Genomic DNA, 27,907 nt, shown 5'->3' with positions numbered 1-27,907 from the left:
TTTGGATGTTAGCCAGCACGTGGCCATCCCGATGTCCCCCAGGCATCGGGATCGGGGCGTGTCATGCTCAGTTGTTAAGTTTTGATGTTGAAAGGATTGATGAAGGAGATTGAAAATGTGAGTTTGTATTATGTAATGCTCCCTGCAGAGAAATTCTTCTTGGCGAAGTTTGTGGCCGGATATATAGATGAAGTACCTCAGTTATTAAGCGTGTATCAAGGAAAAGTTAAAGTTGAGGATGTATGATGTTCGTAGCTTCCTTGATGTAATATAGTAGATGCAGCACTGCTCATTGTCATTGGTAGCAGCTAGCTTTTGGCTCGGTATATTTTTCCAGAGATGAATTCAATTGGTAGTCATGGATGAAGAAAGATGAATAATCATTTTCTGTTTTCCCGTTCCACTGTCTAGCTGCTTCCGTTATTGATCTACTCTCTTATTTGAAATTAACTTGAGATTTGGCCTGCTTTGCTCTCTGTGATTGTGGTGCCTTCAACTATATGATTGATGGTCCTTCACTTTGTTCGTCTTGGAATTACCTTCGGTAGAACGTACACACACACACGCGCGCACACACACACACACACACACACACATATATATATATATACATGTTTTATTTTTTATTTTTTTAAAACTTGACTGTATGAGAGAAATTTTAATGATAATGAAAAAAAATTATACCTAATTAGGGGACATAAATCTTACTACTTATAAAACAATGACAATAAAAAAGAATACGCGAAAAAGAAAGAGGACATAAACCATAGCCTTCTAAAAGCAAAAACAAGAATGATACAAAGAACAATGAAACCTAATCCCTCTAAAATCAAACCTAAAAGTCTAAACCTGAAAAACAAGCTTAGCAACACCACAAAGTTAGGAAAAAAAAGTATGACAAACCTGGATACCAAGATACTTAATTCGAAAACAATGTAGCACGAACCGCCAGTGCAGGAGAATCATGCAAATTCAAGTTGAAGAAGACAAGCTTATCTGCCTATGCTAGCAAAATTTATCCATACACTATTTTTTTTAACTTTTACATACATACCATTAGGCCTGGCAATACTTGACATAACCCGATAACCCGACACGACATGACACGAAATTAACACGTATTCGGGTCGACACGATAACGAATCAGGTAGTTATCGAGTAACCCGATAAGTATCTGTTAAGATAACGGGTTGGTTCAGGTATACACGTGGGTAACACGATACACGATAAACAAAATATTAATTTAATAATTTTATAACCATAAAAAAATACTATAATAATTATATATATATTAATTTAACAATTTTATACCTCTAAAAACTATAATAATTATATATATTAAATTAAATATTAAAAATTGGTGACTATTGGATCGGCTTAAATATACATACCATTCAATTTCTTTAGTGTTATATGTACAAAATAAATAAATTTAAATCTACTTAATAAATACATACATACCATTGAACTTGATGAGATACAAATTCTATGAAACTAATTTCAACAATCCAACCGTCAAACTTATTTGTATATGCTTCGAGATCGCATCAGCTAAAATAAAATAAAAAAAAAAGCAAACATTCAGAGATCAAGTAACGGGACAAAACTTTTCGACGGTTATGAACGAAAAATCACGATTTAACGGTTATTTTAACTTCGATTTTGATGGTTTTTTACAGCTACACTCCTTGACCCTATATGAATACAATGAATGAACTTGATCTTCAATTTAAAATATTTACACTACTGAATACCACAAAATCTTATGTTATACTTAATGAAAGTATGAATAAACTCTTAAGTGTTAGTGAATCTATCATTTTGATGGAATACGCATTCTATGAAACTAGTTTCAATGATCCAATCGTCAAACATGTCTGCATATACTTCGAGATCGCATACGCCAAAAATTGCAAAAAAACAAACATTTAGAGATCGAGGAACGGGACAAAAATTTTCGACGGTTATAAACGAAAAATCACGATTTAACTGTTATTTTAACTCCGATTTTGATGATTTTTTACAGCTACACTCCTTGACCCTATATGAATACAATGAATGAATTCGATCTTCAATTTAAAATATTTACACTACTGGATAACACAAAATCTTATGTTATACTTAATGAAAATATAAATAAACTCTAAGTGTTAGTGAATCTATCGTTTTGATGAGATACGCATTCTACGAAACTAATTTCAACGATCCAACCGTCAAACTTGTTTGTATATGCTTCAAGATCGCATACAACAAAAATCGCAAAAAACAAACATTCAGAGATCAAGTAACGGGATAAAACTTTTCGACGGTTATCAACGAAAAATCACGATTTAATGGTTATTTTAACTCCAATTTTGATGATTTTTTTATAGCTACACTCATTGACACTATGTGAATACAATGAATGAACTCGATCTTCAATTTAAAATATTTACACTAGTGGATACCATAAAATCTTATGTTATACTTAACGAAAGTATGAATAAACTCTTGAGTGTTAGTGAATCTATTGTTTTGATGGGATACGCAATCTATAAAACTAGTTTCAAGGATCCAACTATCAAACATATTTGTATAGATTTCGAGATCGCATACGCCAAAAATTGCAAAAAACAAACATTCAGAGATCAAGTAATGGGACAAAACTTTTCGACGATTATAAACAAAAAATCACGATTTAACGGTTATTTTAACTCTAATTTTGATGATTTTTTTACAGCTACACTCCTTGACCCTATATGAATACAATGAATGAACTCGATCTTTAATTTAAAATATTTACACTACTGGATACTACAAAATCTTATGTTATACTTAATGAAAGTAGGAATAAACTCTTAAATGTTAGTGAATCTATCGTTTTGATAGGATACGCATTCTACAAAACTAGTTTCAACGATCCAACCATCAAACATGTTTGTATATTCATTGAGATCGCATACGCCAAAAATTGCAAAAACAAACATTTAGAGATCAAGTAACGGGACAAAACTTTTCAACGGTTATGAACGAAGAATCATGATCCAAAAATTGCAAAAACAAACATTTAGAGATCAAGTAACGGGACAAAACTTTTCAACGGTTATGAACGAAGAATCATGATTTAACAGTTATTTTAACTCCGATTTTGATAAATTTTTTACAGCTACACTCCTTGACCCTATATGAATACAATGAATGAATTCGATCTTCAATTTAAAAATATTTACACTAGTGGATACCACAAAATCTTATGTCGTGATGATCGATGAAAATTGAGAATTTTGTAAAAGGAATAACATGCAAGTCTTTAGTTCCATTGGCAAGGTTTAAACTTTTGAGAAAGGCTTCACAACCTTGAAAACAAAAACTCTTTCATTTTGCATATCCTTGCACATTTAATATTTTGTAATAGACTAGTAGTGTATGGATGTTTGTTTATTATGCCCTTATTTTCGAGTGTAGATGTAGTACTTAAATGACAAATGTGTTTTAATGTTTTGAAGTAATATTTATGTGGCAATGTGTGGTATGTGCAAATTTAAGAAAAAAATATATTTTTCTTAACGGGTCATAACAGGTCGGGTAAAGTGACCCAACCTGTTAAGGATCAGTTAAGATAACAGGTGTGACACGACACAATCCGTTAATATAGTAGATGTTACACGAAATCAATACAAACACGACAAACACAACTCGTTTGCCAGACCTACGTACCATTTACCGAAGGTGGGGGTGGCAACGTAAGGAAGTAGACCTTGTCTTAACAAAAAAGCAGTGCAGTGCTTGTGGCCACTGTTTGGTTTCTTTTGGGGAAAAATGAGTGAGCTGATTGGCAATGTACTGGGCCGTTTGGCCATTGTAGCATGAATTCCACTCAGTGCTGCACAACAACGAAACTATCAATAAAAATATTACACATCGTCTATTAAAATTTACATAATCATAGTTTTAATGAAATTAGGATTAAAACACTAGTGTTAATTGAGTATGTATATAAATGAAGCATCATGTCATCATGTGATGATGTTGCAAATAGTTACAAAAAAATCATTATAAAAATAATTAAGGTTCAAATCTGTCCATAACAATTAATACATTTTAGGTGTTGAAATTTAGGTGTGCAGGGTTGAGTGACATCCACTATTTATAGAGGCTAATTTTATTTTTTTGGTAGACAAATATGTAAGTTTGAATTTCAAAAATTTTTTTTTTTGTCAAACATTAAATTTGTTAAATAATATATTAAATTAAAAATTCAACAAAATTCGAATACCGTGGTATAAGAGCAACATTCTTCACCATCCATTTGTGGTTGAATTCAAACATTAGAGTTGGTCATAGGCTTACAATAGTGCTGCTAAAACCCAAAATTTTATATTTAGCAGACGAATTAAAGCTCTCCCAACCCAAGCCCAAAAGTTTGCCAATAAATTTCTACAGAGCCCCCGAAGTTTTGGATTTTCCACCTGAAATTGATCAGTGCCGGCGCCGTCTAACATGGCGGCCCTCTTCAACCTGAAGGCCGGCAGATTGGGGTATTCACTATTTTCCAAAACTACAAGATTTGTTGTTGGAGATGTAAAACCCTCACATTTTACTCTTCAAAACGAGATACTTTGCAGACGTTTCACCTCAGAAATCTCAGAAAACCACCACGATTTCACAGTCAATTACCTCATAAATTCATGTGGGTTGTCTCCACAAGGTGCAATTTCAGCTTCTAAGCGGGTCAAGTTGCGATCCCCCGAAAGAGCAGACTCCGTTTTGTCCTTTCTCAGAAGCCATGGAGTCTCTGCAACCAATATCTCCAAGATTGTCAGGTCTTGCCCAGGACTTCTCAGTTGTAATCCGGAGAAAACCCTTTTGCCAAAGATTGAGTTTTTCGTTTCTCTTGGAGTTTCAAGGGAGGACCTTGCAAAAACTCTGGCATATGAAACGCTTCTTTTGGTCACAAGCTTGGAGAAACGGATTCTACCAACTTGCCATTTCCTTAGGAACCTGCTTTCTGAGAAGAACTTCGTTGTTTTTTTGAAGAACGGCGGCCTGCGGATTTTCTCGGAAGGCCATTCAAAGAATGTGGCGCCAAATATTGAGATTTTGAGAGAATTCGGTATGCCCCAATCATGTATTTCTTTGTTGCTGGCTTATTTTCCTAGATCTTTAACACAAAAGCCTGAGAATTTTGCTAAAGTTATGGATGAGGTTAAGCAAATGGGATTTGATATGGAAAAATCAAGATCTGTTGCGGCAATAAAAGCATTATCTAGTGGTAATAGTAAGTCCATATGGAGTCGTAATTGTGAAGCTTACAAGAGGTGGGGTTGGTCAGAGGATGATGTTCTCTCTACTTTCAAGCGGTTCCCGCGTTGTATGACTAAGTCGGAGAAGAAAATAATGCAGGTTATGGATTTTTTAGTGAACAAGATGGGATGGCCGCAAAGATCAATTGTCAAATGTCCGACTATTGTGAGTTACAGTTTGGAGAAGAGAATTATCCCGAGGTGTTCGGTTGTTAAAGTTTTGTTGTTGAAAGGATTGATAAAGGAAATCGAAAATGTGAGTTTGTGTTCTCTGATGAGCTATACGGAGAAAGGCTTCTTGGAGAGGTTTGTGGCCAGATATATAGATGAAGTACCTGGATTACTGAGTGTGTATCGGGGGAAAGTTGAAATCCAGGATGTATGACATTGGCTGGTCAGGAAAGGTAAAAGCCAACTTTTTGGTATTGGTTTACTTATGCTCGGTTGTTAGTCACGATCAAAGAGAAATAACATTTGTTCATCTTCTACTCTACTAACTAGTTGCTTTAGTTATATATACCATCTTATCCGAAAGGGTTGACCTGCAGTCCGAGGTGTGTTGTTGGTTCTTAAATTTGGTTGGTCTCAAAATTGGTTTTGATAGAAAACACACATTTACTTGCTTCTTATGGGATTCAGTTTAGTCTGTAGTTTAGTTTCGTCTGTTAGTAATTGCCCTCTAGTAGCTAGACTATTTTCAGTGGCCGTGACCTAGATAAGTATCATTGTGTCGTTATGAATCCCCTGCGCTGTTTTCTTAGCACTCGCCTTAGCTTAAAAATGAATGAATCCGGTGTGGCTGTAAATTGTGTTCGTCAGGGACTAGAATCAAGTCATTTCTGCATGTGAAGGATAGAACACTGTAACCTCATTACTTATGTCACGGACAATGTGGATGCCGGATTCATTATATTTGCATCAGTTTGTTCATGCTGTGAAGTTATACTTTCTCTACAGCGAGTGCACATCCCAGTTCGCCTAATTTTTGGTCGTAAATAGAGACTGAACCACATAAACTCTTTTGTCGTTGGGTGCTTGATGTATATTGCTTGGTATCCTTTGTCTTCCTTGTTTGCAATCAACTACTTGGTACTCAAAGTTATAATCTATTCCACAATTTTTCTGGTGCAATTCTTCAAAGGTAATCGAAAACCCGAAACGAGCTCAAATTTCCCAATGAAACTTTCTTCTTCTGTATTTTTTTATTTATGTTATTCGTGGTAAGTTGATCTGTGTCACACTAACATTCTAATTCTTCAAAGGTAATTCATATCTGCTGTTGCCTTCGTCAGAAAATGTGACACTCCTCTGGAGCAAGGTATTTAATGAGTTGAGGCCTTATATCAGGTCTCGTGTGTTTATTAGAACTTACAATACAAGGAAGAGTCTTTCTATAGACTGCTTCTTTTGGATCTTTCTATATCCCAATTGAATATCCATGCCACGATAACGACATTGATACTTAATAGAAATTTCTTGATATGAGTCGATACTTGGTATTAGTACGTCAATGTAACGTTGTTAAGATGACATTAATATTTGATTATGATATCATCTTCTATGTCGCTCTCTCGAGTTATGTGCAGGAGACCAACTTACATGGTATGAATACATCGTCACATGACATCTTGTGTCACAGAAACAAGAATATGTAAATAAAACCTTACACATATTTATTTTATTGATACAAGATGCTACCATATTGGTTTGTCACCATATAAGACCTTAATGCGAAGCCCATGGAAAGTTCGTAATTTTTTTTATTTTATCAAAGCCTAAGAGCAAGTCCACCGGGGTGGATTAGGCCGGCACCCAGCAGCCAAAATGGCCCGGCACCCAATCAATCCCCTCAAGCTCAGACCTATAGGTCGGCTGACAGCCCAAGCCGTCCCATAGGTCGGTCTAGAATGTGCTAAGCCAAGGCCCGGCCTATGTGACGTCATGTTGACGCTAGCGTGACTTCACAGGACATTTTAAATTTTTTTGCTCCAGGTGCGTGGGAAGCTTGCGCGACTAGGTGTTCATTGCCAACAAGAAAACAGAGGCGGGGCCCACATGCGCATGTGCACTCACCCATCTGATGGGAAGGCCACGTGGCCAGTCCTGGACTGTTGGATTTCCAACGATCAAAAAATTTTGAATTTGAAATCCAACGGCTAGATGACGTGGCATGTTCTGGGCCATTCGATCCAAATATCAACGGTCCACGATTTTCGGGCTAAAAAAAAAAACTCCAATAGTTAGAATTGTGACCGTTGGCCACATGTCATACTTATGAGCTGTTGGATTTGAACCTTTTTCAAATCCAAAGGTTCAGATTAATTTAAATCCAAAGGTTCAGATTAATTTACTTAATAAAAAATTAATATTTTTAAAAAAAAATTGTTAAAAATACAGAAAAAATATAGAATTTTTTTTTTAAAAAAAAAAATTATTTTTTCTTATAAATACCTAACCATCATCTTCAACCTTACACCACAATTCAATATTTTCAAAACTTTCTACCAAAGCTTTCATATACCTTTTGTGTGAAAAAAATGGCTACATGGAAGACCATCGAAGATGTTACGTTGTGTCAATGCTGGGTTCAAGTTACTCATGACCCAATTACAGGTAATGAGATGGAGTTGCGAGAAATGTGGAGTAGTATTACAGAAATGGTTTGCGCTAGGCTTGGAAAAGGCGCCAGAAGTAGTCAAGGTATTCAAGGTCGTTGGAAAAAACTCAACATATCCTTTATTTGTTGTAAAAAACGCTCTATCTTAAGCTTCCATTAATCTAAGTAGTGGGATGAGTTTAGCAGATCAGATGATAATATTTTTATTTATTTATATGTATCCCACCTGCATCAATATTTTAATTTATTTATTTGTGTTACACCTGAATTTTATAATGTTGTCTTATCCCACATTTTATAGGCACTACAAGCACAAGCATTCTACAATGTGAAGAACCACAACAAATCATTCGGCGATGAGAATGTTGCGAAGTTGTCAAAAATTGTCCTAGATACAGAAGTGTGCCAACAGGTCCATAAGTTGTCATACACGGCGTCTCTCTACATAGTTCGCCAGAACAAGACACGGCCGCACAGGAAGAAGACATATTTGAAGAGGTGCCGAAAGAGACGCCCGAAGAAATGCCGGAGACCTAGGCGACTCGTCGGTCCCTAAGGCCTCAAGGTAAGAAGGCGGCAAAGAAAAAAAGGGAGTTCTTCCAAAAATGACTACACAAAATATATGGACGAACTTGTGCACCAAGGTGAACTGAACATGGCGCGGGAAGCGGCTAGAGATGAGGAAAAAGCTGCTGCTATGGCAGCAATATTAGCAGCTACTGAGAGACGTGATGCAGGGGCTAAGAGACAAAGAGAAATAGTTAATCGAGAAAATGAGATGATTAGAGAAGCACTTAATCGAGAAAACGAGATGCTTAGAGAAGAATTGATGGCTTAAGCAGATCGTGACACTATGAATAAGCCTCTAGTAAAATTGTCTCATAATTCAAAATATTTTTGGACATCGGAAAAAAAGAGACGTGGTGCAAAGAAGGCGTGCAAGAGACATAGAAACAACTCGAAGGGGTTCTAGCTACACAGATCCTAGCTCCACATATCATAGCTCCACAGATCATAACAAAAACGATCCTAGTAGCACATATCCTAGCTCCACATACTTTTTATAACTTCGTATTTATTTGTAGTACTTTATTTAATTTCGTTTTAATTTTTAGTACTTTATATAATTTCGTCTTTATTTTTAGTACTTTATGTAACTTTTTATTTATTTTTAGTACTTTATGTAATTTTTTATTTATTTGTAGTACATTATGTAATTTCTTATTTATTTTTAGTAATAGATGTAATTTCTTAAATATTGTAGTACTTTATTTAAACACAGCAAATAAACTTAAAAAAAGCACACGAAAAAAAAAATACATAAACTAACCAAATAAACTTATTAACAAAACACACTACATAAAATTACATAAACTCACTAAATAAACTTAAAAAAAATTACACTAAATAAGCTAAGAACTTTATTCTTCCACCACAAACTCCTTTTAATTATCTTGACCTTGTTACAATCCCCACAGGTGCTCAATCAAGTTAGTATGGCTCTTGCATTGAAGTGTACCGCTCAACGATCAATTGATTGTAACGTCCATCTTGTTCCAATGGATCGTGTTGCATAGGATCTTCGGTGGCATCATGAGCACAATAGATACATGTTCTTGAGTTATTCATTGTGTCTAGCTCGTATTCATCGACGACATCATAAACATACTCATCTTCCACAATCGTGTTGTGGAGAATGATACACGGCATCATGATGAATCGAAGAGCCTCGACATCAAACATTTTGGCTGCTGACCTGACAATCGCCCAACGAGCTTGCAGGATATCAAAACAACGATTCACATCCTTCCTACACCCTTCTTGACATTTTGTAAAGTGTTTTCCTTTTTCACTTTGTGGATGTGGAACTGTTTTGACAAAAGTTGTCCACCTTGGGTAAATGACATGTGCAAGGTAGTATGGCCCTTCGTATGTATGGCCATTGACTGAGTATGTGACTCTGGGTGCTTTGCCTTGCAACATTTCGTGGAAGACTAGAGATTGGGCAAGGACATTTAGGTCATTTTGAGCTCCTGGAACACCAAAGAAATGCATGCCAAATCCATGTATCAAATGAAGCCACCGCTTCCAAAATGATACTTCTGGCTCATTTTTTGTCGCCATATGCTCCTTGCCATGCACTTGGACAGTTTTTCTAGGTCCAGTGCATGCAGTCGATGCTTCCAATCATGCCAGGGAAGCCTCACATCTCACCCTTCCTCAGCAGCCTTCGCAGGTCCCTTGGCGTAGGTTTCCAGAGGTAGTCAGTGGTATAGAGGGCTTCAATTGCAGAGGAAAATCGCATCAGGGACTCCAGAACAGTTGATTTTTCCATCCTTGTTATCTCATTCACTTGATCTGTAGATGCTCCATATGCAAGCATCTGCAAGGCAACAATAATTTTTTGCTTAGAAAGAAGACCTAGAACATGAAAAACATCTTTTTTTTGCACAAAGTATTGATCATGGAAACGACGTCTAAAAACATAATCAGGGAATACATAGTTGGGGATAAAATAATATTCCAAGAGATTTTTACCTTTTCTTTCCCTCTTTCTATCGAAGTTTGCAGCATGTCTGGGTTTGGATATCTAACCCACAGCTTCCATGACATGGCGGAAATCACAATGCAGGATCCCTTTCCCAATTTTATGGCCTAACAATTAGATTAGTCCAATTTTTTGTTTTTATTTTTATTTTTATTTAGGTCCATGAATAGGACTTGAAGTGTCAGCACTTTTTTTTGTTAGGTTGATACTTTTCATTCTGATTACTATTTTACTCTACTATAGCTATTCAATGGAAAAAGAAAAAAAAGAAAGAAAAAAAATAGAAAATGATACGATCGGTACTTTGCTAGCAATTCTCGTTGAGAATAATCGCTAAAAAGATAGCGACTATTAGAAAAGAACGTCGCTATGTTCTTACCGATCCATCCCTTTTCAAATTTTCTTTTCAGTTTTTTATTTTTATTTTTTATTTTGTTAATGTTTCTTTTATTTCTCTTACCATAACAACAAACTATCATATCCATGTTTTTCAAAATATATTTTTTCCATGCAAAATATATTATAATTCATTTTTAAAGACTTATAATCAATGATTTAAAACCTAAATTTAAAGATATTTTTCTATTTTATCACTTTAAGAATCAATAAAAAATAGTTTCAGGACCTAATAATTGGTAGGATCACATCCAAAAGTTTTGCAATATTTTCCTTAACTCCAGCGCAAAATATTTCTTAAAGCTAAAAATTTCAATTTTTTTTTTCACAAAAAACTGTGTGCTATAAGCCAAAGTTAGAGTCATTCTATTTGCACCACATATTTCCTAAAATTAATTTAGGACATTTCTAAAATTTCAGACACCTATAAATCTCTTGGGGGGGCCTCGCTATTAGTTATATTATTTTTCTATTTTTTTTTTAATTCAGGTACCCTATTAGTCGGTATAAACCCAGATTTCAGCTCATCTTTTACTATCTAAACTACCTATCATGTAAGTACTTTTACAGTCTAAACTACATGTCATATAAGTACTTGTACAAGTTAAACTACCTATCTATTATAATATTAGTCGGCATAAACTTAGATTTCAACTGATCTTTTATAATCTAAACTACCTATTATATAAGTAGTTTTACAGTCTGAACTACCTGCCATATAAGTACTTGTATAAGCTAAACTACCTATCGTATTGCAACTACCTATCATGGTGGAATAAGTAATTTTATATGATTCTAACAGCAAGATGTAGTCCTCCATCTTGGTAATGTTAAAATCCCCCGAAGCTAACACAATTAATGTCAAAAGCCTCTTGAGCAATTACTTACATAAGACAATCAATGTATAATGCTCGTGAATCATGTAACAATTACTAGCAAAAATGAAGCTTACTGTTGTAAACGACTCAACGAAAACATGTAAAATTACTTGTAGTTCTCATAACTTCATGAGAATTCAAATTCAAATTTGGATACTAATCTGTAGGAATCGCGAGGAAAATTCAAAACAGGAGTCGGATAGAGTTTTTGATGAAACGATGAGATTTGATGAGTAACTTTTTATTTTATTTTAATACAACGATATATTTTACACTAAAAAAAGATGAGAGTTTTTTATGAAATGAAGAGATTTGATGTGTTAACTTAAAGTTTCATGTTAATTCTGGAAGAGTCATGATAAAACATTCAACGACAATTGGTGCAATTTTGTTTTCAAATTATGAACATTTTAATTGCTCTACTTATTAGACCCTACCTATGACTATGCAACACATTAGACCCATATCAAAACATGCGGATCAAGATCCTCTCCTGAGTAAAGGGTGAAGATTCTCTTAACCAAGCCCATCGGGCCATTGAAATTTTATCCAACGGCTACAAGCAAGGGGCCTCTTTAAAAGTTATAATAATTGTAGTCATTGGATAAAATTTCAACGGCCCGATGGGCTTGGTTAGGAAGATTCTCACTAGGGATGGGCAAATACCCATTGGTTATGAGTAACCGCTGTTATCCGTCCATTTAAATTTGACGGTTATGGTTTTGAGTAATCATTTAGATAAATAAACGGTTATGGGTATAACCATTTACCCGTGAAATTTAAATGAGCGGTTATGGGTATTATTCGTGGTTATAAACAGGTACTCATTTAACCATTTATTTTAATATATGTAAAACTAAAAATAAAATAAAAAATTAGTTTCTAACTAAGTTTAGTATTCCAAGATATAATTGGTTATAAAGGGTCATATAATATATATATATATATATATATATATATATATGTATGTATGTATGTATATATATAAAAACACATTTATGCCTCACTTGAGAGAAAAATATAGTTGATAGAATGAGCTAATGTTTAATGTATGTGATTGAATGTGCTAAAGATTAAAGTGTTCAACAGTTTTGTTCTGGAGTCTTTTGGAGCTTTGACCAATTCAAGATAATGATTACCTTGAGCATTTAGAAACATGTTATTATCAGATGATGCGTACCTATATGGGGTTTTTTGATATGGGTCCAAAGTAACTAAAAATTGGACCTATTTCAAAAGTCAAAAGTCACTAAAAATTATACCTATTTCAAAAGGTGATCTATAAAATTGGACATATTTCAAATTTTCCCTATATTATTTAATTGGCCTCGAGTTTTCAATAAATATTTGACCCCAAAATTAGAAATCGATTAAATGGCTTGGATTGATGAACATATGTTTCTAAATAAAAATCCAAATATTTATTAAATTAGCTTATTAGCAGACTAATGCGTACTTACACACACACACACACACACACACACACATATGATTAACCTACAACCATGCATGATTCTTGTAATAAATTGACTGTCAAATAATTAGGATGTGACAACCCGTTCCAAATTTTACGTTTTTATTTTATTTTAAAAGTGTGAATTTACGAAATTGCCCTAGAGGCAAGGACTTTGACTTCCGTTGACCATCGACTTGAGAGATGTGAGACTTATTCTTTTAGCATATCCTCGTAGTACTCATTGGTACGAACATATAGGCGAAAGTCGTTTGCGAGTTCGGATTATAACGGTATAGTTACGGACGTTCGAAATTGGTTATTCAAGGTTTAGTTTTAATTAAACTAAATCCCCACTTTGTGGGGTGAAGCCAAATCAGAAATGAGGAAAAAAAAAAAAAAAAGGTAAGTAACCTTCCCATCCACCCACACCCACGGTAAGCTCCCATTTTCCAAGGCCGATTCCGACCAACTCCGGTGGAGTTTTTTGACGCCACCACCACCATCTTGAAGCTCTCATTCCCCTCTACAAAACTCACTCAAGAACCACCTTGATTAACCACGGTATGTGGCTGTTTGAGGCCATGAAAGTCGATGAAAATCAATGGTGCTCCGGCCACTCTTTTTGATTTTCCGGCAAATCGGCAAAGTGATGGCCGATTCCACCACTTGGACTTTGTAGCCCATCATCCCAGGAGAAAAACCCAACCAACCTTGACCCCGTTGGACCACTGTAGAAGACGAATCGATATCGGGAAGTTTTAGGCACCCGCCAGCTTTGTGGGCAAAATTGACCATCTTTCGTCCACTTTTGGACTTCGTGTCAGGTATGAAAGTTGCTCCACTCACTAAGATCTTCATTTCTGTGAAGTTTGAGAATTTTTGGAAATAGTTGGATTTTCCGGCGAGTCGGGGTGGCCGACCGCCACCTGCGGCGGCGCGTGGTCAGTGGGCCACCAATGCTATTTTTACTCTATGTCGAATGCCTTGAATTCAGTTTTGTTATTTGAATGACATAGGTTGATCGTTGGAACCTAAATTCGTTACGATACGTTACTTGATGAAAATATGAATCGACGATCCGACCGTTGGATCGTCACCAAACTTGGATAAACTATAATACGTAATATTTAAAGATCATAGGAATTTATGGATCGGGAATCCGACGTACAGATCTTCCCGAATTGGATTTGTAAGTTAGTAAAATAAATGTTCACGTCCACTTGGTTTTGGGCAAATGGCGGAGATCCAACCGTTGGATCGTAATGAAATTTTAATATGTTATTCTAGAAACATATTGTGGATCGTTGGGAGTTGCGGATTGGAAATCTGATATGCGGATATTTCGGATCAAGTTATACAGGGTTGTAGACCCTACCGTCGATCTTTGATTGACTGTTGATTTGTGGTCAATGGGTCTCAAACTATTTTAGAATGCCCTTGAGGTTGTGTTTTATATGAATTACGTATTCTACTGATAAGAGTTCTGAGATGTGATTTGATAATTGGTCACATGCACCAATCATTCAGGACGTCTCGATGCGTGCGCTAGAGAATCATAACGTGGACTCTAGGTGAGTGGATCTTTTCCTTTTTATCGTACATATTATTGAGAGATCTATCGACACTTTTAAATTGATTAGGCATATTACCTTCATATAATTATTGTGAATGCTTGAAGTACTAATATGAACTACGAATGGCTTGATCCCTGTTTAGGGTACGTAGGCAGTCTAACCAGACGTTAGATGTAGCCATAATATATTTGAGACAAAAGCCTTATTTGGGAAATTGAGTAATGTGAAGGAAATTGGTAAAGGCAAGTTTTAGTTTTGTGAATTAGTTAGTTAAATTAGTGTTAATTGGGTTGTCATGCATAATTATCCCTGAAAATAATTAGTTCGGGATTAGGGCGTTATTGATTGTACATTTCACACCGTATTGTATATAATTGAAAATGCTACGACATGGTTGAGTATTAGATTGCATCATGGTATATCCATATGTATATTACTTGCACATAATTATTGGGAATGCTTTCAAGTGCAAAGGTGAACGCAGGACACCAAGGTAAGTTCATGTGAGTTTATGGTATTAGTTGAATTGATGGAGTTATATCATGACTACATTTATGCGTTAGACAACTCTGATATTGTCGTACTGGTTGTCATGAGTTGTACATGTTATATTGAGATGCATAGAGGGCTCATAACCTGCACCCCCGGTGTTAGTGCTCCTGCCCGTGGTTAGGGCACAGTCCTTCACGTGATGTTCACCTCCTGCACCTTACGTTTACCTTGGACTCAAGGTAGGTGCACAGGCCTGTTGTACATACCACTATAGGTGGTTCTGACTCGTAGGTGACCCGCTATTATTCGCCCAGTCTTCACGTGATTGTAGCACTTGAGCGTACTTATTACACCCAGTCTTGTCGTACAGACCACTAGAGGTGGTTCCAACTCGTGTGCAGGGATGTTTGATGAGCTATAGATTAAGTCGTATAGGTCACTATAGGTGACTCCCGACTTGTATACTAGCATTGATTGATGAGATATGGATACCTACACCCCGGTGTTAGTGCTCCTGCCCATGGTCAAGGCACAGTCCTTCACGTGATGTTCACCTCCCGCACCTTATGCTCACCTTGGACTCAAGGTAGGTGCACATGCCTGTCGTACAGACCACTATAGGTGGTTCCGACTCGTAGGCGACCCGCGATTATTCGCCCAGTCTTCACGTGATCGTAGCATTTGAGCATACTTATTACACCCAGTCCTGTCGTACAGACCACTAGAGGTGGTTCCGACTCGTGTGTAGGGATGTTTGATAAGCTATAGATTAAGTCGTATAGGTCACGATAGGTTACTCCCGACTTGTATACTAGCATTGATTGATGAGATATGGATAAGTCATACAGGTCACTAGAGATGACTCCCGACTTATATGCTAGCATTGATTGATGAGATATGAGTACAGTCGTACGAGTCACGTTAGGTGATTCCGGCTGATGTATCATTTTATATTGATTAAGTTCATTTGGCCTACTTGTTAATGCATTGTAGAGTCTATAGACATGGCATACCCGTGGTTTTGGCCATTTTTTTTATTAGCGTGGGTGGATATGTTGATATATATATATATATATGTGGTACTGTTCTATAGAAAACGATAAGGGATTTACAGTGAGGGGTTATTACTGATAGAAACGTAATAGTTTTGGGAAGCTTGGTTTTTCTGCTTACTCACACTTTCTGTTTTGTACCCCTTCAGGTTTTAACTGCTGAGTTTGTATCAACAAGGATATATGTCTAATCTTAGTATTGGTGGCTACATTTAAGGGTATGATTCTTACCCACACTACTGTACCTTACTTATACTCTGACATCGCGTGTGAAATGGGTTCGCTCCCACTCGTAGCGCACTCTGGTATTTAGACACTTTTAGATTCAAACTTATTCACTTTTTATACACTATCACATTTTATGACTTCATCACCTTCCAGGTGCCGGCCAACACAGCTCGATTTGGGGTCCTAGTGGACGTTCCGGGTCGGGGTGTGTCATGGGAGACATTGCATATATTCATAAATAATATTGCCGTTAATATAAAAATACATGTTAAATTTACTTATAACAGTATTTAATAGTTAGAAAAAAGAAAATTATGACGAATTTCTTTTTAATTTTCAAGTTGTTAAAAAAATAGGTAGACGGGTAAAAAAAAAAAAAAAAAAAAGTAAACGGGTACGCGGTTATGGGTAAATAGGTATGCAGTTATGAGTAAATGGGTATGCGGTTATGGGTATGGGTATACCCGTTTATATAAATACCCAATACGTAAACGGTTATGCGGGTAAAACTTTAAATGGTTATAGATAAATAACTGCAGTTAGCCGTCCGTCATAACCGTTGTTCATCCCTAATTCTAACATGGTAAGCCTCTTCAACTAGAAGGGCGCCAGATTGTGTTATTCCCTATTTCCCAAAACTAAAACTAAAAGATTTGTTGTTGGGCTTGGGGGTCTAAATCCCTCGCCGTTGTCCATTCCTAATTCTAACATGATAAGCCTCTTCAACTTGAAGGCCGCCAGATTGTGTTATTCCCTGTTTCCCAAAACTAAAAGATTTGTTGTTGGGCTTGGGGGTCTAAATCCCTCGCCTTTTGTTTCTTCTCTTCGATGTCTGATACTCTGCGACACTTAGTCTTAGAAATTTCACAAAACCAGCACGATTTCACAGTCAATTACCTCATAAAATTATGCGGGTTATCTCCGGAAGGTGCAATTGCAGCATCCAAGCGGGTCAAGTTGCGATCCCCCGAAAGAGCAGACTCTATTCTGTCATTTCTCAGAAGCCATGGATTCTCTGCAACCCAGATCTCCAAGGTCATCAGGTCACGCCCGTAACTTCTCATGGGCTATCCAGAAAAAACCCTTTCACCAAAGCTTGAGTTTTTCATGTCTGTTGGAATTTCAAGGGAGGAGCTTGCAAAAACTATTGCTTCCATTCCTGGTCTTTTGGATGTGAGCTTGCAAAAGCAGATAAAACCCACTTGCCTTTTCCTTGGGAATCTGCTTTCTGGGAAAAAAATTGTTGCTTTTTTGAAGAACGGCTCGCGGATTTTTTTGGAATGCCATTCGAAGAATCTGGCGCCGAATAGTGGGATTTTGAGAAAACTAGGTATGCCCAAATCATGTATTTCTCCGTTGCTAGCTCATTTTCCTAGATCTTTAATACGAAATCCTGAGAATTTCGGCAAAGTTGTGGATGAGGTTAAGCAAATGGGCTTTAATCTGGAAAAATCAACGTCTGTCATGGCAATAAATACTTTGTGTAGTAAGTGCATATGGAATCATAGTTGTGAATCTTATAAGAGGTGGGGTTGGTCAAAGGACGATGTTCTCTCTGCTTTCAAGCGGTTGCCACATTGTATGACCAAGTCGGAGAAGAAAATAATGCAGGTAATGGAATTTCTAGTGAACAAAATGGGATGGCCGGCACGAGTTATTGCCAAATACCCAGCCATTGTGAGTCTCAGTTTGGAGGAGCGAATAATCCCAATTCCCAAGGTGTTCGGTTGTTAAAGTTTTGATGTTGAAAGGATTGATAAAGGAAATTGAAAATGTGAGTTTGTATTCTGTAATCCTCCCTGCAGAAAAATTCTTCTTGGCGAAGTTTGTGGCCGGATATATAGATGAAGTACCTCGGTTATTGAGTGTGTATCAAGGAAAAGTTGAAGTTGTGATGTAGTATCGTAGATGCAGCACTGCTCATTGACATTAGTAGCATCTAGCTTTTGGCATACTCATCTTCCACAATCATGTTGTGGAGAATGAGACACGTCATCATGATGGATCGAAGAGCCTCGACATCAAGCATTTTGGCTGCTGACTTGACAATCGCCCAACGAGCTTGCATGATATCAAAACAACGATCCACATCCTTCCTACACCCTTCTTGACATTTTGCAAAGTGTTTTTCTTTTTCACTTTGTGGATGTGAGATTGTTTTGACAAAAGTTGTCCACCTTGGGTAAATGTCGTGTGCAAGGTAATACGGCCCTTCGTATCCATTGACTAAGTATGTGACTCTAGGTGCTTTGCTTTGTAGTGGAAGATTGGAGATTGGGTAAGGACGTTTAGGTCATTTTGAGCTCTTGGAACACCAAAGAAATGCATGCCAAATTCATGTATCAAATGAAGCCACCGCTTCCAAAATGATACTTCTGGCTCATTTTTTGTCGCCATACACTCCTTGCCATGCACTTGGACAGTTTTTCCAAGTCCAGTGCATGTAGTCGATGCTTCCAATCATGCCAGGGAAGCCTCGCATCTCACCCTTCCTCAGCAGCCTTCGCAGGTCCCTTGGCGTAGGTTTCCGGAGGTAGTCAATGGTATAGAGGGCTTCGATTGCAGAGGAAAATTGCATCAGGGACTCCAGAACAGTTGGTTTTTCCATCCTCGTTATCTCATTTACTTGATCTGCAGATGCTCCATATGCAAGCATCCACAAGGCAGCAATAATTTTTTGCTTAGAAAGAAGACCTAGAACATGAAAAACATCCTTTTTTTTGCACAAAGTATTGATCATGGAAACGACGTCTAAAAGCATGATTAAGGAATACACAATTAGGGATAAAATAATATTCCAAGAGATTTTTACCTCTTATTTCCCTCTTTCTATCGAAGTTTGCAGCATGTCTGGGTTTGGATATCTGACCCACAGCTTCCATGACACGGCGGGAATCACAATGCAGGATCCCTTTCCCAATTTTATGGCCTAACAATTAGATTAGTCTAATTTTTAGTTTTTTTTATTATTTAGGTCCATGAATAGGATTCCAAGTGTCAATACTTTTTGTTGTTAGGTTGATAATTTGCATTGTGATTACTATTTTACTCTACTATAGCTATTCAATGGAAAAAGAAAAAATAGAAAGAAAAAAAATAGAAATGATACGATCGGTACTATGCTAGCAATTCTCATTGATAATAATCGCTAAAAAGATAGCGACGGTTAGAAGAAAAAGTCGCTGTTTTTATACCGATCCCTCCCTTTTCAAATTTTTTTCTCAGTTTTTTATTTTTATTTTTTATTTTGTTAATGTTTCTTTTATTTCTCTTACCACAACAACAAACTATCATATTCATGTTTTTCAAAATATATATTTTTTTGTGCAAAATATATTATAATTCATTTTTAAAGACTTGTAATCAATGATTTAAAACCTAAATTTAAAGATATTTTTCTATTTTCTCACTTTGAGAATCAATAAAAAATAGTTTCAGGACCTAATAATCGGTAGGATTACATCCAAAGGTTTTGCAATATTTTCCTTAACTCCAGCGCAAAATATTTCTTAAAGCTAAAAATTTCAAATTTTTTTTTAACAAAAAACTGTGTGCTATAAGCCAAAATTAGAGTCATTCTATTCGCATCACATATTTCCTAAAATTAATTTAGGACATTTCAAAAATTTCGGACACCTATAAATCTCTTGGGGGGCCTTGCTATTAGTTATATTATTATTATTATTTTTTTTTCAATTCAGGTACCCTATTAGTCGGCATAAACCCAGATTTCAGCTGATCTTTTACTATCTAAACTACCTATCATATAAGTACTTTTACAGTCTATACTACATGTCATATAAGTACTTGTACAAGCTAAACTACCTATCATATTATAATATTAGTCTGCATAAACTTATATTTCAACTGATCTTTTATAATCTAAACTACCTATTATATAAGTACTTTTAAAGTCTGAACTACCTGCCATATAAGTACTTGTACAAGCTAAACTACCTATCGTATTGTAACTACCTATCATGGTGGAATAAGTAATTTTATATGATTCTAGTCCTCCATCTTGGTAATGTTAAAATCCCCCGAAGCTAACACAAACAATGTCAAAAGCCTCTTGAGCAATTACTTACATAAGACAATCAATGTATAATGCTCACGAATCATGTAACAAATAATAGCAAAAATGAAGCTTACTGTTGTAAACGACTCAACAAAAACATGTAAAATTACTTGTAGTTCTCATAACTTCATGCGAATTCAAATTCAAATTTGAATACTAATCTATAGGAATCGCAAGGAAAATTCAAAACAGGAGTCGGATAGAGTTTTTTATGAAACGATGAGATTTAATGAGTAACTTTTTATTTTATTTTAATACAACGATATATTTTACACTAAAAAAGATGAGCGTTTTTTATGAAATGATGAGATTTGATGTGTTAACTTAAAGTTCCATGTTAATTCTGGAAGAGTCATGATAAAACATTCAACGACAGTTGGTGCAATTTTGTTTTCAAATTATGGACACTTTAATTGCTCTACTTATTAGACCCTACCTATGACTATGCAATGCATTAGACCCGTATCAAAACATGCAGATCAGGATCCTCTCCTAAGCAAATGGTGAAAATTCTCTTGACCATGCCCATCGGGCCATTAAAATTTTATCTAACAACTACAAACAAGGGACCTCTCTAAAAGTTATAATAATTGTAGCCATTGGATAAAATTTCAACGGCCCAATGGGCTTGGTTAGGAAGATCCTCACTAGGGATGGACAAATACTCATTGGTTATGGGTAACTGCTGTTATCCGCTCATTTAAATTTGACGGTTATGGTTTTGAGTAACCATTTAGATAAATAAACGGTTATGGGTAAAACCATTTACCCGTGAAATTTAAATGGTCGGTTATGGGTATTATCCGTAGTTATAAACAGGTACCTATTTAACCGTTTATTTTAATATATGTAAAACTTCAAAAAAAAAAAAATTAGTTTCTAACTAGGTTTAGTATCTCGAGATATATTTGGTTATAAAGGGCCATATAATATATATGTATACACACACACATTTATGCCTCACTTGAGAGAAAAATATAGTTGATAGAACGGGCTAATGTTTAATATATGTGATTGAATGTGCTAAAGCATTAAAGTGTTCAACAGTTTTGTTTTGGAGTCTTTTAGAACTTTGACCAATTCAAGATAATGATTACCTTGAGTATTTAGAAACATGTTATTATCAGATGATGCGTACCTATATATATATATTTAATTGGCCTCAAGTTTTCAATAAATATTTGACCCCAAAATTAGAAATCGATTAAATGGCTTGGATCGATGAACATATGTTTCTAAATAAAAATCCAAATATTTATCAAATTAGCTTATTAGCAGACTAATGCGTACTTACATATATATATATATATATGTATGATTAACCTACAACCATGCATGATTCTTGTAATAAATTGATTGTCAAATAATTGGAAGACATCGCATATATTCATAAATAATATTGCCGTTAATATAAAAATACATGTTAAATTTACTTATAAAGGTATTTAATAGTTAGAAAAAAGAAAATTATGACAAATTTCTTTTTAATTTTCAAGTTGTTAAAAAAATAGGTAGATGGGTTAAAAAAAAAAAAAAGTAAACGGGTACGCGTTTATGGGTAAATAGGTATGCAGTTATGCGTAAATGAGTATAGTTAACCGTTTATAAACGGTTATGGGTCTGAATATATCCGTTTGTGTAAATACCCAACGAATAAACGGTTAAGTTGATAGAATTTAAATGATCATAAATAAATAACCGCAGATACTCGTGTGTTATAACCATTACTCATCCCTAATTCTAACATGGCAAGCCTCTTCAACTTGAAGGCCGCCAGATTGTGTTATTCCCTGTTTCCCAAAACTAAAACTAAAAGATTTGTTGTTGGGCTTGGGGGTCTAAATCCCTCGCCTTTTGTTTCTTCTCTTCGAAGTCTGATACTCTGCGACACTTAGTCTTAGAAATTTCACAAAACCAGCACGATTTCACAGTCAATTACCTCATAAAATCATGCGGGTTGTCTCCGGAAGGTGCAATTGCAGCATCCAAGCGGGTCAAGTTGCGATCCCCCGAAAGAGCAGACTCTGTTCTGTCATTTCTCAGAAGCCATGGATTCTCTGCAACCCAGATCTCCAAGGTCATCAGGTCACGCCCGCAACTTCTCATGGGCTATCCGGAAAAAACCCTTTCGCCAAAGCTTGAGTTTTTCATGTCTGTTGGAATTTCAAGGGAGGAGCTTGCAAAAACTATTGCTTCCGTTCCTGGTCTTTTGGATGTGAGCTTGCAGAAGCGGATAAAACCCACTTGCCTTTTCCTTGGGAATCTGCTTTCTGGGAAAAAAATTGTTGCTTTTTTGAAGAACGGCTCGCGGATTTTTTTGGAATGCCATTCTAAGAATCTGGCGCCGAATAGTGAGATTTTGAGAAAACTAGGTATGCCCCAATCATGTATTTCTCTGTTCCTAGCTCATTTTCCTAGATCTTTAATACGAAATCCTGAGAATTTCGGCAAGTTGTGGATGAGGTTAAGCAAATGGGCTTTAATCTGGAAAAATCAACGTCTGTCATGGCAATAAATGCTTTGTGTAGTAAGTGCATATGGAATCATAGTTGTGAATCTTATAAGAGGTGGGGTTGGTCAAAGGACAATGTTCTCTCTGCTTTCAAGCGGTTGCCACATTGTATGACCAAGTCGGAGAAGAAAATAATGCAGGTAATGGAATTTCTAGTGAACAAAATGGGATGGCCGGCACGAGTTATTGCCAAATACCCAGCCATTGTGAGTCTCAGTTTGGAGGAGTGAATAATCCCAATTCCCAAGGTGTTCGTTTGTTAAAGTTTTGATGTTGAAAGGATTGATAAAGGAAATTGAAAATGTGAGTTTGTATTCTGTAATCCTCCCTGCAGAGAAATTCTTCTTGGCGAAGTTTGTGGCCGGATATATAGATGAAGTACCTCGGTTATTGAGTGTGTATCAAGGAAAAGTTGAAGTTGTGATGTAGTATCGTAGATGCAGCACTGCTCATTGACATTGGTAGCATCTAGCTTTTGGCTCAGTATATTTTCCTAGAGATGAATTCAATTGGTAGTCATGGATGAAGAAAGATGAATTTCATTTTTTCGTCTTCCCGTTCAACTGTCTAGTGTTTTTGTTATACGGATACTCTCTTATTTGAAATTAACTTGAGATATGACCTGCTCTGCTCTCTGTGATTGTGGTGCATTCAACTATATGATCAATGGTCCTTGACCTTGTTCATCCTGGAATTGCCTTCGGTAGAATGCACACCCATGTTACTTCTTTGGTTTCAATTTAATCTACTATCGATATGAAGGAATGACAAAACTTTTGTCTGATATATCAAATTTTAAGATGTGTAAGATATCAGTGTCTGATATATCAACTTTTGTCTGTGTCTTCGTCCCTGTTCTGCTATGCTAGTTGTTTTCAGTGACAATGGTTGGGTGGTTAGTACTATTCTGCATTGTGATTCCCTTGTGTTAGCCAAATTTGCAAGGCCATAAGGATCTTATTGTGATCAATATAGTTATAGTATCCACACTGTTCAGTTTGCACCGTCTTTACCCTATTTGGTTTAAAGGGTAAAGACATTAAGGTCTGGAGTGGATCCAATTCTGTTGACTTGATCTTAGACTCATGCAAGCAAAAGCTAATCTGAATAAAAGAGGGTTAGTGCTATTCGCCAACACTAAGGTCGGATTGAATGAATTGAAGAAAAAAAAATAATTTAACAAATGGTGTGTGAAAAGTAAAAATTATGCGTGGATAGCACCACTTTAAAACTGAGTTTAGTTTGTTTGGCCTTGTTTGGTAATCCAACTCCTCTGCTTGTAATAAAACTAAACATTTTTTGTTATTGTTGTGTTAGACAAACAGCTGTTGTGCATTCCTCCCAAATTTTTACTGTTTAATCGAATTGGAGAAGATCAGGTACTATATGAACCAGGATCCTCGCCGGATCCATTCCCTAGGGATCACGGAATCGTATCCGTTCATCGTATATCGTGCGATCATAAATCATTTAAAATTTAAAATTCAAATATAAATAGTACCTAACGAAAATTGGTTGCACCATATACAATAAACGGACGCGATTGCGTGATTCCTAGGGAATGGATCCGGCGAGGATCCTAGTTCGTACTATATACACACTTATTTTTACATCACACACGCTCCTTGTTAATTTCTATCTTTTGATTTTTTTTTTAAATTTATTTGATCTAAGGACTTAAAACTAAGAGGTTTGTGTTGATGGTTAAAAATGATGTATAAATAGCACAATCCACCAATAGAAGATGTGCGAAGTGAAAAAAATGTGTGAATAGAGCACCAGGCAAACCGAAAACCCAAAAAGACTGAACGGAAGAACAGGAAGGGTTTTGGGGGCGTTTCCAGCCAATTCAAAATTTGATATTCATCATCTAACTATTGTGGACATGGTATCGCTCTCCAAATTGAAGGTCCTCGCCCTCCGATTGGGTTATTCTCAATCTTCCAGTTCCAGTATAGTTGCTTCCACATTCAAACGATTTGTCTCTGGAGATCCAAAACCCTCACATTTTCCTCTTCAACATCAGCTGCTACTCTGCAGACATTTCACCTCTGAAACTTCAGAAAACCACAACGATTTCACAGTCAATTACCTCATAAGCTCATGTGGGTTGTCCCCAGAAGATGCAATTTCAGCCTCCAAGAGGGTCAAGCTGCGTTCTCCAGAAAGACCAGACTACTTTTTGTCCTTTCTCAGAAACCATGGATTCTCTGCAACCCAGATCTCGAAGATGGTCAGGTCATACCCAAGACTTTTCCAATTGCATCCTGAGAGGACCATTTTGCCAAAGCTTGAGTTTTTCACTTCTCTTGGAGTTTCAAAGGAGGAGCTTGCAAAATCTCTGGCGTATCAACCGAAGCTTTTGACTACGAGCTTGAACAACCGGATTCTACCCACTTATGATTTCCTTCGGAGTTTGATTTCTAAGAAAAATGTCGCTTCTGTTTTCAAGCATGGCTCGCGGATTTTCAAGGACGGCCACTCCAAGAATGTTGCCCCAAATATTGAGATTTTGAAAGAATCAGGTATGCCCTATTCCTGCATTTCTCTGTTGCTTGCTCATCACCCAAAAGTTTTAATGGTAAAGCGTGAAGAGATTGTTAAAGTTGTGGACGAGGTTAAGCAACTGGGTTTTAATCTGCAAAAATCAACTTCGGTGCCGGCAATAAAAGCATTGTGTGGTAGCAATAGGTCTGCATGTAATCGAAATCGCCAAGTTTATAAGAGGTGGGGATGGTCTGAGGATGATCTTGTCTCTGCTTTCAGGAGGCACCCGGTATGTATGATTGTGTCGGAGAAGAAACTAATGCTAGCAATGGAATTTTTAGTGAATAAGATGGGGTGGCCGTCGGTAATGATTGCCAAATCCCCAGAGGTCATGTGTTACAGTTTGGAGAAGAGATTCATCCCCCGCTGCTTGGTTGTTAAAGTTTTGTTGCTGAAAGGATTGATAAAGGGGATTGAAAACGTGAGTTTGAGTTCTTTGGTGGTGCCTGTAGAGAAGTTGTTCTTGGAGAGGTATGTGGCCAGATATATCGATCAAGTACCTCAGTTATTGAGTGTGTATCGTGGAAAAGTTGAAGTCTGGGATGTATGATGTTCGTAGGTCAAACGAGTTCAGATGCAGCGCTGCTTGGTTGTTAAAGTTTTGTTGCTGAAAGGATTGATAAAGGGTATTGAAAACGTGAGTTTGAGTTCTGTATTGGTGCCGTCAGAGAAGCGCTTCTTGGACAGTTATGTGGCCAGATATATCGATCAAGTACCTCAGTTATTGAGGGTGCATCGAGGAAAAGTTGAAGTCCGGGATGTATGATGTTCGTGTTCGAGTATGAGTCTGATTCATACGGTTTGGTAATAATCCTTGTTGTCTCAGATTGCTATAGAGAAGTCTTAATATGATTATGAGAGTTAATTCGACTTTGGTTTGGATTGAAACTGTACGTTGATAAGCTTAAGACTAGAACTCGTATAAGGATTTTGTCTTGTATTCCTTATAGGATTGTAATAGGGCAATCTATGTTTAGTATAAAAACATAAGCCACTGCTCTCGCAAAACATACGCTCAATATTGAACTAAGACCTATTGTTAGTTTGAGTACTTTTGGTTTTGCAAGAGAGGAGAAGGTGCACTGTTTGAAGTCTGGTTTGGCTTCTTCTTCTACTGCTTTTACGGGTTAGTTTGTCATTATGTTTATCGGATTGTGATTTTAATACTTGTATAAATTTGTGGTTCATGAGCTTAATCTCTTAACTTGTAATTTTTGATAAGTTTAGTCTTACAGTTCGTAGGCCAAACGAGTTCAGATGTTGTAAAAATTTTAGACGCCTCGATGCAGATGCAGATGCAGCGCTGCTCATTGTCGTTGGTAGCAGCTAACCTTTGGCTAAGTGTTGTAAGTTTGTGTCCTTAACTTGTTTGAGTTTTCACATTATAGGTTGCGTCGGATATCATTTTCATAGTATAATACCAGTGAAAGTCGACTGTGTTTATTAAGTTGGCTTAATTGCATCTCATTTGAACATCTCCCTAAATTTCCTGAAATGCGGCTGTTTATTTGCATAGGCAGAAAGAGATCCAATTGCTTATTTACATTGGATTCACACAGAAACGTAGACTTGCAAGGATGCAATGTCTATACAATTAAGACATATGATACATAAAGAAAAACGATATAACTAAATATGACTAATCAAACATGTCAGCAAAGTGTAGGCTACGCGCTTGCCACACCATCACTTACTTACTGGTCAATTTGACGGATTGATTAACAGCTAAACGACATTAGTATGAAAACGTGAGTCATTGTACGAAAATTGAAAAAATTGATGGACGTATGAATTTGATATTGGATGCAAGCCTAAAAGGGCAAAATAGGAAAATGTCGAGAGAACAAGTGTTGCAGTCATCAAATTACGCTATTATCTCCCAACAACGTACTGGTGAACTATTTCCAATATGCCAAACTTAGACCATCTCCAACCTACTTGGCCAAATGGTTGAAAATAGCTCGAAATGACACGAAAATCGTCTTCAACCAAAGGCTAGGACAAAGAGCTTGTGGGCCCCACCGGGCCAAAACCACCAAATCAAGCTAGCTAGCTGGCCATTTCCAGCCAACTAGACAGCCTGACGAGCCCAGCCCATTTGAATATTTATTTTTTGGACGAATTTTAAAAAAAAAAAGTTCTAATTTTTTCCCTATAAATATCTAAGTTATTCCTATATCATTTCTCACATATTTTTTACCATTTCATACTATATTACCTCATTTTATTTTAATTCTTCACATTCTA

General features: G+C 36.4%; 3 protein-coding genes and 2 pseudogenes across 3 annotated transcripts; 4 read left to right on the top strand and 1 right to left on the bottom strand.

Moving 5' to 3' along the window:
- Positions 1-4,415: 4,415 nt before the first annotated feature.
- LOC137735738 (transcription termination factor MTERF6, chloroplastic/mitochondrial-like) lies at positions 4,416-6,177 on the top strand. The gene has a single exon (XM_068475180.1). It carries the CDS (start codon positions 4,480-4,482, stop codon positions 5,665-5,667), a length of 1,188 nt encoding a protein of 395 aa, XP_068331281.1. The 5' UTR covers positions 4,416-4,479; the 3' UTR covers positions 5,668-6,177.
- An 11,055-nt stretch (positions 6,178-17,232) lies between these two features.
- LOC137733551 (transcription termination factor MTERF15, mitochondrial-like) lies at positions 17,233-18,423 on the top strand (annotated as a pseudogene).
- A 480-nt stretch (positions 18,424-18,903) lies between these two features.
- On the bottom strand, positions 18,904-19,405 carry LOC137733550 (uncharacterized). The gene is made up of 2 exons (XM_068472689.1): positions 19,336-19,405; positions 18,904-19,217 (listed from the first exon to the last, which is right to left on the bottom strand). Exons 1-2 carry the CDS (start codon positions 19,403-19,405, stop codon positions 18,904-18,906), a joined length of 384 nt encoding a protein of 127 aa, XP_068328790.1.
- A 1,988-nt stretch (positions 19,406-21,393) lies between these two features.
- LOC137733549 (transcription termination factor MTEF1, chloroplastic-like) lies at positions 21,394-23,734 on the top strand (annotated as a pseudogene).
- Positions 23,735-24,876: 1,142 nt separating this feature from the next.
- Positions 24,877-27,078, top strand: LOC137735667 (transcription termination factor MTERF2, chloroplastic-like). The gene has a single exon (XM_068475114.1). It carries the CDS (start codon positions 24,999-25,001, stop codon positions 26,208-26,210), a length of 1,212 nt encoding a protein of 403 aa, XP_068331215.1. The 5' UTR covers positions 24,877-24,998; the 3' UTR covers positions 26,211-27,078.
- Positions 27,079-27,907: the final 829 nt, after the last annotated feature.

This window comes from Pyrus communis, chromosome 5 (genome assembly GCF_963583255.1).
Source record: "Pyrus communis chromosome 5, drPyrComm1.1, whole genome shotgun sequence".
NCBI lineage: Eukaryota > Viridiplantae > Streptophyta > Magnoliopsida > Rosales > Rosaceae > Pyrus > Pyrus communis.
The sequence above is the reverse complement of the archived record's forward strand: the minus strand, read 5'-3'. Positions and strand labels throughout refer to the sequence as shown.